Source organism: Hyperolius riggenbachi, chromosome 12, assembly GCF_040937935.1.
Source record: "Hyperolius riggenbachi isolate aHypRig1 chromosome 12, aHypRig1.pri, whole genome shotgun sequence".
In the NCBI taxonomy this organism is placed as follows: domain Eukaryota; kingdom Metazoa; phylum Chordata; class Amphibia; order Anura; family Hyperoliidae; genus Hyperolius; species Hyperolius riggenbachi.
In genome coordinates, this window is record NC_090657.1 from 157797537 (window position 1) to 157810586 (window position 13050).

A 13050-nucleotide genomic window follows, 5' to 3' on the forward strand; every position below is an offset into this window, starting at 1 on the left:
CTAAAATCGGAGGTTCGGCCCAACTCTAATCAGCAGCAGGCAGAGTGAGAAAATGGCCGACGCTGCTGCCTTATATAAGGGGGGTGGGAGGGTCCAGGAGGGAGTGCAGCCTGATTGGCTGTCATGTGTCTGCTGACTGTGATGTAGAGGGTCAAAGTTTAGCCCAATGATGTAGTATGGGGGCTGGTCAAACTCGCATAAAGTTTGCGTTTCGACGCGAACGCGAATCTGCGTTGTTCGCGCTCGAACCGTTCGGCCCATCTCTAGTATTAATATTGTTACTATTTTTAGAAACCTCCATGGAGAACTGCAGCCATGGACTATTATTGCTATTATTATTATGAATATTAGTTTTATTATTATTATTTATACAGAGCTCCACCGGAAACTGCAGCCCAGGAGTATTATTACTATTATTATTTATACAGAGCTCCACCAGGGAACTGCAACCCAGGAGTATTATTACTATTATTACTTATACAGCGCTCCACCAGGAAACTGCAACCCAGGGGTATTATTACTATTATTATTTATACAGAGCTCCACCAGGAAACTGCAACCCAGGGGTATTATTACTATTTTTATCTATACAGAGCTCCACCAGGGCAGGGAAAGGTAGTACTACATTATTATCAGAATCATATTTATTTTGCCAAATGCAGCGTTTGCCACACCCGGAATTGTTTGCGATACACATCAGCATTGAGCATAGTGCAAAAAGGACATTGATCATAGTAGTGCAAATTCACATGCAATGAAGAATAAACATAGAATAAGTACATACGAGCTATTTGGGCCCAGGTGACAGTCATGCTGGGGGGTTTTGCTGTGTGCAGGGCTTGAGTTCAGAAGGAGCACTGCTTAGGGGAAGGAGCTTGCCTGGAGGTATTGGTAGGAATAGTTCTGTAGTGGCGGGCTGAGCACATGCGTTTGAACAAGCGGCTGCTAGGGTGGTGGGGATCATGCGTGATCCTATTTGCCCTGGTTCTCAGCCTGGGTGCATGGAGGAGGTCCAGTGGTGGTAGGGGTGTACGATAATCCTTTCCGCAGCATTGATTACCCTTTGTAGTCTGTACTTGTCGCTTGTGGTAGCGCCTGCATACCATATGATGATTAGAGATGGCCCGAACGGTTCGCCGGCGAACTTCCGGTGGTTCGCGTTCACCATGAAACGCAAACTTTTCCGGAAGTTCGGTTCGCCCCATAGTGCGCCATTAGGGTCAACTTTGACCCTCTACATCACAGTCAGCAGGCACCTTGTAGCCAATTAGGCTACACTCTCTCCTGGAGCCACTCCCCCCCTTATAAAAGGCAGGCAGCGCTGGCCATTACACTCACTCGCGTGCCTGCATTAATTAGTGAAGGGACAGCTGCTGGCAGACTCTCATAGGGAAAGATTAGTTAGGCTCTTGTAGGCTTGTTAACTTAGCTTGCTCCTGGCTGATTGTTATTGCTAAAATAGCACCCCTCAACAGCTCTTTTGAGAGCTAATGTTCTCCTGATATGTTTTTTTTTGTGTGTGTTGCCCACTGACACTGCATTATACAGCCCTATCTGTTGCAGCTGGACCTTGGTAATTGCTATTACTGTGCCAGCCAGGCTCTGCCTAACTATCTATACTGGGACACCTACCTAACTACTGGGGCACCTACTTACCTATACAGGGACACCTACATATGCCTACCTACCTTTACTAGGGCACCTACCTATGCCTACCTACCTATACTGGGTCTCCTACCTATGCCTAGCTAACTACTGGGGCACCTACCTATGCCTATTTACCTATACTGGAACACCTACCTATGCCTACCTACCTATAATGGGACTGCTACCTATGCCTAGTTAACTACTGGGGCACCTACCTATGCCTATCTACCTATACTGGGACACCTACCTACCTATACTGGGACTCCTACCTATGTCTAGCTAACTACTGGGACTCCTACCTATGCCTAGCTAACTACTGGGGCACCTACCTATGCCTATCTACCTATACTGGGACACCTACCTACCTATACCGGGACTCCTACCTATGCCTAGCTAACTACTGGGGCACTTACCTATGCCTATCTACCTATACTGGGACTCCTACCTATGCCTAGCTAACTACTGGGGCACCTACCTATGCCTATCTCCCTATACTGGGACAACTACCTTTGCCTACCTAACTATAGTGGGGCACCTACCTATGCCTACCTACATACAAGAAGATAATAAGGTCATTGCTTCATTGTGGTCAGACCAAATTTGATCAGCTGGACAGTCACTGTTGTTCTATCATTGAGCTACCACAGCCCGACGACCATATGGGCTTGAAAACCGCCACGGCCTGCACTCTCGCCATGGTGCGCACCAGTCCAGCATGGCCGTCACTACGCAAACAGCTGTTTGCGGTGCATTACACAGTGCGTTTGGTGTGTCAGTGAGAAGCAGTACTCTAATTACACTCCCTGATTGATGTATACACATGCAAGATGTTTTAAAGCACTTTAGGCCTGCAATTTAGCATTCAATGTGATTTCTGCCCTTAAAACGCTGCTTTGCGTCAAATCCAGATTTTTCCCCGGGACTTTTGGCGTCTATCCCTTTCATCCATGCAAAAACTCAGATGTTAGACCCCTTGAAAGATCTTTTCCATCACTTTTGTGGCCAGCATAAGTGTTTCTATTTTTCAAAGTTTGCCTCCCCATTGAAGTCTATTGCAGTTCGCGAAAGTTTGCGCGATCCGAACCTTTCGCGGAAGTTCGCGAACCGAAAATCGGAGGTTCGGGCCATTTCTAATGATGATAGAGGAGCAAAGGATAGACTTGATGGTAGCAGTGCAGAAGCTTGACATCAGATCCTGCGGCATACCAAACTTCCTTAGTTGTCTCAGGAAGAACAACCATTGCTGAGCCTTTCCTTTGGCATTTAGTGGTATTTTCACTTCATCTCAAGTCTTTGGTGATAGTTGTGCCCAAGAACCGAACACTTGATACTTTGGTGACCTCGGTGCCTTCGATGACCAGGTTGAGGGGGAAGGGGTCTTTCTGAAGTCCACAACAAACTCGACAGCCTTTGTTGCGTTTAGGACAAGCATGTTATCCTTACACCAATTGCAGATTCGCTCAATCTCACTGCGGTAGGTGCGTTCATATTCTCTGCCGATGAGGCCAAGGATGGTGGTGTCATCCGTAAATGTAATGACCTTAACGCAGTCGGCAGTTGAGGTACCTCTGTGTGTATACAGGGAAGAAAGGATCGGAGATAGGACACACCCTTAGGGGGCGCCAGTATTTGTGGTCCTGACTCAGGAGAGGCAGCTGCCAAGTTTGACTTATTGGTTGCGTCCTATTTGTGAGGTAGGCCTTGATCCGAGTGCAGAGAGTGTGATCAAGCCCAAGTTGCACTAAGTTGTTATACAAGATGTTTGGGCAGATTGTATTAAAGACAGAGCTGAAGTCTAGGAAGAGGATCCTGGCGTAGGTGTTGGGTTTGTCCAGATATTCCATGATGAACGCCAGGCTGATGTTGATGGCATCCTCTATGGACCTGTTTGCTCTGTATGCAAATTGAAATGGATCTAGGAGAGCATTGGTGGAGTCTTTCAGATCAGTGAGGACCAGTTTTTCAAGGATCTTCATGACAGTTGGGGTAAAGGCAACAAACGGGTCTGTAGTTGTTGAGGTCTGTGACACCTGTTTTTTGGGGTACTGGTATGATGGTGGACCTTTTGAGGCAGGAGGGTACTTTGCCTATCATCAGGGATTTCTAAAATATGGCGGTCAGTACAGGGGCTAGATGGGTAGCACAGGTTCTCAGGCACATAGACGAAATGCCATCTGGGCCAGAGGCTTTCCTGGGGTTCAGTTTCTGGAGGTGCCCGAGTACGTCAGTCTCCTGGACTGCTGCTTCTGGTGCTGGGAGGACAGGTCTGTTCTGGGAGAAGTAAATGTGGGGGGTGCCCTGGAGTGGTGCCCTGGTCTCCTTTGTAGATGGGATAAAAAAACACTAAAATAACTTAAAAACCCATCTTGGTATTAGAGGAGGCAGTGGTGGACTCACCCCCTCCAAGCAGAACACACGACTGTGGATTTTCAGTCAAGACAATTTTATTGGATACTCCAAATAAAGTGCAACGTGTTTCGCGGGATACAAACTCGCTTCATCAGGCAATAAAAGATAGGAGTAAACAGCATCTGCCAGTATCATCAACACTGAGCGCCTCTGAGAGCGCCTCATCTACAGAGGCGCTCAGTGTTGATGATACTGGCAGATGCTGTTTACTCCTATCTGTTATTGCCTGATGAAGCGGGTTTGTATCCCGCGAAACGCGTTGCACTTTATTTGGAGTATCCAATAAAATTGTTTTGACTAAAAATTCACAGTCGTGTGTTCTGCTTGGAAGGGGTGAGTCCACCACTGCCTCCTCTATTTCCAAGATGGGTTTTTAAGTTCTTTTAGTGTTTTTTTATCCTGTTGGCGCCTCTGTTATCCTATTATCTACATTAAGTCCACCCTTGGTGGAGGGTTGTACCCTTCCTTCTTCTACTACAGAGAGCGACTTTTTAATCCTGAGTGGGGTCAGGAAAATCTCCCCACCTGCTTTGACAGTGGTTGCCCACTTGGTAACCCTGGTTTGTGAGTATTAAATTAATGTTATTACTCTTCCAATTATACATTACCAGTACATACTACACTATATTGGGCTCTTGGTGTTCTCTCTTTTTCTCATCCTAGGTGGATGGGTTGGTGTTCAAACCTACAGTACAATTTGTTGAGTTTTTTGGGCTAGTCCAAGGCTCAGGGGAGCATGTTGCGGAGAGGGTTAGATGTTTGTGGCTGTTCTAAGGCTGTGAATTGTTGGATTGGAGGCTGAGACCTTGCTTCTTGGAGTGATATTACTATTATTATTTATTCAGAGCTCTACCGAAACTGCAACCCAGGAGTATTATTATCATCCAGCCCTGGGATATTATGTAATATATACACATACCTCCCAACTATTGGAGATGAGAAAAAGGGACACTTAAGCCACGCCCCTGCCACATCCCTGGTCACTCCCCCACCACATCCCTAGCCACGCATACCATAAAGATTTCATAAGAAAAATATGTTGTTTTATCATTCAAACCACACTGGTCCTTTCTGTCCTGGTTCATTTTCCTTCATAGTAACAATTTAAAATTAGTAATATATCAATTTAAAGGATGTGAATAAAGTTTAGAGTCAATCAAACACATTTTTAGTATAGAAATATATATATTTCTATAGAAAGAGGGACAAAGTCCTAAAAGAGGGACAAATGAGAGGGAAAAAGGGACAGGGCTCCCAAAAAGGGACTGTCCCTCCGAAAAAGGGACAGTTGGGAGCTATATATACATTATGATCAGTATAGGATGCTGTGGGGGAATATTATATATAATATATACATTAGGATCAGTGTGGAGAGCTGTGGTGGAATACGAATATTATATAATAAGCAGTGTAGAGAATTACGGCATCCAGCAGTCGCCAGGGGAGGGAGGTAGGGAGGAGGAGAGCAGCAGGAGCCCGGGGACGGACCAAGGGCCGGTGTTCCGACGTGATAACCTACACGTCCAATTTGCCTACATCCACTGTATCAAACGTATAGCAGGAGGGTTAGGGTTGGGGGAGGGGAACCGGTCGGGTAGGAGGGTCAGTGGGCGAGATTGGGAGGGGAGGCGGTTTGTGAACGGTCGGGGCGGGAATGTTCAGGTTAGGAGGAGCGGTCGGGTGAGGAGGCAGTCTGGGTAGGAGTGTCGGTAGGCGGGGGTTGGGAAGCGGAGACGGTATGCAGTAGGGGCGAGAATGGAGGAGTAAGGAGGCGTGGCCGGAGCGGGAAGGCGGTCTGGATAGGCGTGGTCTGGAGGGTAGGCGGTCGGGGTGCTGTAGGGCCCCGGGAAGGCCGGAGATCCGCCGCTGATCATGGCCCTGAGAGAGCTGAAAGTCTGCCTGCTGGGGGTGAGTAGAGACTGGCCGGAGCTCCCGATCTCCTCTCCGGGGGTCACGCGGTGGGCGGTGATGTAAGAGGAGGTGACGTCACACTCGGCAGATAGGATGTGTATGGAATGTATATAAACATTGTGGCGACTCTACCGTCTCCTATGGCAACCGGATTCCAGCCGCTCCCTCAAGTGCCGCTCTGATGCAGCATCTGTGCGCTGATTGGCTGCCCCGGGGATAACTGCCTACCGTCACTGCAGGGCCGTAACCTATAGCAACTAGCCCCATGGCAACCACCGCCCATTGCTGCCACTCTGTCCTGGATCAACTACCCCCTGCCCCCCATAGCAACCACTGCCCATAGCAATAACTGCCTATAGCAGCCACAGCAACTAGCCCCTATAGCAATAACCACCCATAGCAGCCATAGCCTATAGCAACTACCCCCTATAGCAACCACTCTCAGCTATGGCACCCCATCCTATAGAAAGTACCCCCTGTTGCAACCACTGCCCATAGCAGCTACAGCCTATAGCTACTACCCCCTATAGCAGTGATGGCTAACTTGGCACTCCAGCTGTGACAAAACTACAAATCCCATCATGCCTCTGCCTCCCCGAGTTATGCTTAGAGTTGTCAGAGTATTGCAATGCCTCATGGGACTTGTAGTTCCACCACAGCTGGAGTGCTAAGATTAGCCATCACTGCCCTATAGCAACCACTCCCTCCTATAGCAACTTCCCCCATAGCAACCACCTCCTCCTATGGCAACCACTCCCTCCTATAGCAATTACCTCCTATGGCAACCACTCCCTCCTATAGCAACCAGGGCTGTGGAGTCGGTCCAAAAATCCACCAACTCCGACTCCTCAGTTTAGGATTCCACCGACTCCTCGACTCCGACTCCTCTAATTTGCACATTACAATTTTGTTGATTAAATGTATGTAACGTGAAATTCGTCTCTAACTGCCAACGCTTAGGAATTTTACAAGACCACTGAAGTGATAAGGATATGTTAGGGCAGGGGAAGGGAACCTGTGGCTCTTTTGATGGCTGCATCTGGCTCTGAGACAAATCAGTAGGGGTTGATTCACTAAGCTACACTGCTCAAGCAGCGCAGCTTAGTGTGGCAGAGCAAGTAAAATCTTCAAAGTAGGCACGCTACTGCTGTAACATGCACTACTAACTTACTCACGCCACCTCAAAACTAACGGCCGCTCCAATTGCCCCACTCTGGACCCTGTTAGGTCCAGTGACTTTGCAGTTCGAGATCCCCCGCACTTGACAGGCAGCCTATTGGGCCAATCAAAGTGCGGTGATCTCGTCCTACAAAGTGAATCAACCCCCAAGTCAGCTAGCTAATTGTACAAGCTGTTAGTCGGTATTTCTCCTGTCTGGCTCTCGGGGAAATTGCTGATGTTGCTAAAACCCAAGAGAAGCTGAAGACGTGTCTTACACTTCCACTGCCCGGCGGATACACATCACCATGGCAGCAGGGCCGTGAGCCCTACTGTCCTAGTTTGAAACATATGGTATGGCTCTCACAGAATTACATTTTAAATATGGGGCGTTTATGGCTCTCTAAGCCAAAAAGGTTCCTGACCCCTGTGTTAGGGTGACCATATTTTGAATTCCAAAAAAGAGGACGATCACAACAGCATGTGGGCGTGGTCATGGGTGGGGCCAAATATACAAGACCTTAGCAGTGTGCTGTCCAACTTCGTGGGCATGGAGGGCCGTTTTGTTTTTTTTCCAGGCCACATGGTGGAGGGCTGGACAAACCACAAAATGCAATTAGATTCGCAGAAGATTTCTCCACAAAGTGCAATGAGATTGGCAGCAGATTTCCCCACGAATGTGCGGACAAGGTATATGTCCGTAGTATAGGTTAGATAGGAATATGGCCCCAGTATAGCTTAGATAGGTATATGTCCGCAGTATAGGTTATATAGGAATATGGCCTCAGTATAGCTTAGATAGGTATATGCCCCTAGTATACATTATATAGGTATATGCTCCCAGTATACATTAGATAGGTATATGCCCCCAGTATAGCTTAGATAGGGATATGCCCCCAGTATAGCTTAGATAGGGATATGCCCCCAGTATAGCTTAGATAGGGATATGCCCCCAGTATAGCTTAGATAGGGATATGCCCCCAGTATAGCTTAGATAGGTATATGCTCCCAGTATAGCTTAGATAGGTATATGCCCCCAGTATAGCTTAGATGGGTATTTGCCCCCAGTATAGCTCAGATAGGTATATGCCCCCAGTGTAGCTTAGATAGGTATATGCCCCCAGTGTAGCTTAGATAGGTATATGCCCACAGTATAGCTTAGATAGGTATATGCCCCCAGTATAGCTTAGATAGGTATATGCCCCCCAGTATAGCTTAGATAGGTATATGCCCCAGTACAGATTAGATAGGTATATGCCCCCTGTATAGGTTAGATAGGTATATGCCCCCTGTATAGGTTAGATAGGTATATGCCCCCTGTATAGGTTAGATAGGTATATGCCCCCAGTATAGGTTAGATAGGTATATGCCCCCAGTATAGGTTAGATAGGTATATGCCCCCAGTATAGCTTAGATAGGTATATGCCCCCAGTGTAGCTTAGATAGGTATATGCCTCCAGTGTACCTTAGATAGGTATATGCCCCCAGTGTAGCTTAGATGGGTATATGCCTCCAGTGTAACTTAGATAGGTATATGCCCCCAGTGTAGCTTAGATAGGTATATGCCGCCAGTGTAGCTTAGATAGGTATTTGCCCCCAGTGTAGCTTAGATAGGTGTATGCCCCCAGTGTAGCTTAGATAGGTATATGCCCCCAGTGTAGCTTAGATAGGTATATGCCCCCAGTATAGCTCAGATAGGTATATGCCCCCAGTGTAGCTTAGATAGGTATATGCCCCCAGTGTAGCTTAGATAGGTATATGCCCACAGTATAGCTTAGATAGGTATATGCCCACAGTATAGCTTAGATAGGTATATGCCCCCAGTATAGCTTAGATAGGTATATGCCCCCCAGTATAGCTTAGATAGGTATATGCCCCAGTACAGATTAGATAGGTATATGCCCCCTGTATAGGTTAGATAGGTATATGCCCCCTGTATAGGTTAGATAGGTATATGCCCCCAGTATAGGTTAGATAGGTATATGCCCCCAGTATAGGTTAGATAGGTATATGCCTCCAGTGTACCTTAGATAGGTATATGCCCCCAGTGTAGCTTAGATGGGTATATGCCTCCAGTGTAACTTAGATAGGTATATGCCCCCAGTGTAGCTTAGATAGGTATATGCCGCCAGTGTAGCTTAGATAGGTATTTGCCCCCAGTGTAGCTTAGATAGGTGTATGCCCCCAGTGTAGCTTAGATAGGTATATGCCCCCAGTGTAGCTTAGATAGGTATATGCCCCCAGTATAGCTCAGATAGGTATATGCCCCCAGTGTAGCTTAGATAGGTATATGCCCCCAGTGTAGCTTAGATAGGTATATGCCCACAGTATAGCTTAGATAGGTATATGCCCCAGTACAGATTAGATTGGTATATGCCCCCAGTATAGCTTAGATAGATATATGCCATCAGTGTAGGTTAGATAGGTATATGCCCCCAGTGTAGCTTAGATAGGTATATGCCCCAGTATAGCTTAGATAGGTATATGCCGCCAGTGTAGCTTATATAGGTATATGCCTTCAGTGTAGCTTAGATAGGTATATGCCCCCAGTGTAGCTTAGATAGGTATATGCCGCCAGTGTAGCTTAGATAGGTATATGCCCCCAGTGTAGCTTAGATAGGTGTATGCCCCCAGTGTAGCTTAGATAGGTATATGCCCCCAGTATAGCTTAGATAGGTATATGCCCCCAGTGTAGCTTAGATAGGTATATGCCCCCAGTGTAGCTTAGATAGGTATATGCCCCCAGTGTAGCTTAGATAGGTATATGCCCCAGTACAGATAAGTTAGGTATATGCCCCCAGTACAGCTTAGATAGGTATATGCCCCCAGTGTAGCTTAGATAGGTATATGCCCCCAGTGTAGCTTAGATAGGTATATGCCGCCAGTGTAGCTTAGATAGGTAAATGCCCCAGTACAGATTAGATAGGTATATGCCCCCAGTATAGCTTAGATAGATATATGCCATCAGTGTAGGTTAGATAGGTATATGCCCCCAGTGTAGCTTAGATAGGTATATGCCCCAGTATAGCTTAGATAGGTATATGCCCCCAGTGTAGCTTAGATAGGTATATGCCTTCAGTGTAGCTTAGATAGGTATATGCCCCCAGTGTAGCTTAGATAGGTATATGCCCCCAGTGTAGATTAGATAGGTATATGCCGCCAGTGTAGCTTAGATAGGTATATGCCCACAGTATAGCTTAGATAGGTATATGCCCCAGTACAGATTAGATAGGTATATGCCCCCAGTATAGCTTAGATAGGTATATGCCATCAGTGTAGGTTAGATAGGTATATGCCCCCAGTGTAGCTTAGATAGGTATTTGCCCCAGTATAGCTTAGATAGGTATATGCCCCCAGTGTAGCTTAGATAGGTATATGCCCCCAGTGTAGCTTAGATAGGTATATGCCGCCAGTGTAGCTTAGATAGGTGTATGCCCCCAGTGTAGCTTAGATAGGTGTATGCCCCCAGTGTAGCTTAGATAGGTATATGCCCCCAGTATAGCTTAGATAGGTATATGCCCCCAGTGTAGCTTAGATAGGTATATGCCCCCAGTGTAGCTTAGATAGGTATATGCCGCCAGTGTAGCTTAGATAGGTATATGCCCCAGTACAGATTAGATAGGTATATGCCCCCAGTACAGCTTAGATAGGTATATGCCCCCAGTGTAGCTTAGATAGGTATATGCCCCCAGTGTAGCTTAGATAGGTATATGCCGCCAGTGTAGCTTAGATAGGTATATGCCGCCAGTGTAGCTTAGATAGGTATATGCCCCCAGTGTAGCTTAGATAGGTATATGCCCCCAGTGTAGCTTAGATAGGTATATGCCCCCAGTGTAGCTTAGATAGGTATATGCCCCCAGTGTAGCTTAGATAGGTATATGCCCCCAGTACAGCTTAGATAGGTATATGCCCTCAGTGTAGGTTAGATAGGTATATGCCCTCAGTGTAGGTTAGATAGGTAGATGCCTAGGCCATGAGGGTGTGCGCAGCGGCACGGAGAGAAGTTTCCACTTACCTGCCTGGATCCTGCAGAGAACTTCTATATTCAGCCTCTCCCGGCGCGCGTCGCATTGGTAAGAGCTCCCCCTGTGATGACAGGCGGTTACGTCATCACAGGGGGTGCTGTTGCCATACCGACAGACGCCGGTACAGGAAGTAGATAGTAGCTGGCAGGATCGTGGAAGGTAAGTGGGAAAATCTCTCTCTCGCTGTTCCGCCAGGTGCCCACACACCCGCCGCCCAGTGTCCGCCCGCCGCCAGCAGCAGCAGAGCGAGGCCCCCCCGCAGTGTGAGGCCCCAAGCGGGGGGCGTGCCTCGCCTATATGCTGACCGCCCCTGCGTGAGCTCTTCCCCGGGCATTTCAAAAAAACGGCCGGATGCCCCGGACAGGTCTGAAAAAGAGGACCTGTCCGGGGAAAAGAGGACGCATGGTCACCCTAAGATATGTAGACTACTATACAGGGCTGTGGAGTCGGTCCAAAAATCCACCGACTCCGACTCCTCAGTTTAGGATTCCACCGACTCCTCGACTTCGACTCCTCTAATTTGCATATTAAAATTTTGTTGATTAAAAGTATGTAACATGAAATTCGTCTCTTAACTGCCAACGCTTAGGAATTTTACAAGACAACTGAAGTGAGAAGGATATGTAGACTACTATATTTATTCCCTTTAGACTAAAACTAGTCCTTGGTAAGAGTACTTGTAAAAGGTACAAACCGGAACAAAGAACATCTATCAGGCCCTAGGCAATGTAAGTGTGGGTACATGTAAGAATGATGTGCAGGTACTCTGCAGGGGAATGAGGAGATTCTTCCTCTATTACACATTCTTCATGCACAATCTGAACCAGGTTTATGGGTGACAGACAACACCTCTGTGTTCAATGTGCACAGCATTCTCAGTGGATTCCCTGCAGCTCTGTGGGGAGTGCATATGTAGAGTATAGTACTACTGTGTAACAAAGTAAACCTGAGACAGATGAAATTAAAGTTTTATACATACCTGGGGCTTCCTCCAGCCGCCTTCAGGATAATCAGTCACTCGTTGTCCTCCTCCATCACCTGGATCTTCTGCTATGAGTCCAGGTACTTGAGCCAGTCGGGCGTAGTGCGCATGAACACACTCCGCCGCCAGGAGCATACTACACCTGTGCAGCACTATTGCGCAGGTGCAGAATGTTCCTGGCTGTGGAAGCGGCATGTGGCCGGACAGCGCTGACTGGCTGAATTACCAGGACTCATAGCAGAAGATCCAGGTGGTGGAGGACAGCGAGGGGCTGATTAGCCTGAAGGGGGCTGGAGGAAGCCCCAGGTATGTATAAAACTTAATTTTTCATCCGTCTCAGGTACCCTTTAATTTGTAGTCACCAAACCAAATTTTAACAACATATCAAATTATTTGATTTCATCAGCAAAGGGAGTGCATACATTTGCATAAATCAGCATCAGTGCAGAATTATTTCCATCTCATTGACCATCTCTATTAGTGACACAGCTACACATCAGGCTTTATTCTTACAGCATAGATGTTATTTAGTATATATAAGAGATTCCTGTGTACACATCATATATACAGTGACAATCAGATGTGTATATCTGACCTTAAAAATACGGGGACTGCTTTATTGAAGCAGCACAAGTAACTAATTTTGATTGGTTTATTTATTTCATTTTTGTGGACTAAGCACAGCTATTACTGTATATATACTGTATATATACATTATTTTTAATGACTATTATCTGAGAAATAGAACATTTTATCATATTTTCTATTTTAATTACAGTTACAAATTCATTAGGAGTCGGAGTCGGTGCATTTTTTTCCGACTCCAGGCACCCAAAATTGCCCGACTCCACGACTCCGACTCCACAGCCCTGCTACTATATTCCCTTTAGTCATAGACTAAAACTAGTCCTTGGTAAG

General features: G+C 46.7%; 1 protein-coding gene across 1 annotated transcript in view; it reads left to right on the plus strand.

The window, feature by feature from the left end:
* The first annotated feature begins 5737 nt into the window (after nt 1–5737).
* RAB22A (RAB22A, member RAS oncogene family) overlaps nt 5738–13050 on the plus strand; it is a 48832-nt gene continuing 41519 nt past the window's right edge. The window contains exon 1 of the mRNA XM_068262522.1: nt 5738–5964. Coding sequence (XP_068118623.1) covers nt 5929–5964 — 36 coding nt within the window. The 5' untranslated portion in view covers nt 5738–5928. The remainder of the gene's footprint in view (nt 5965–13050) is intronic.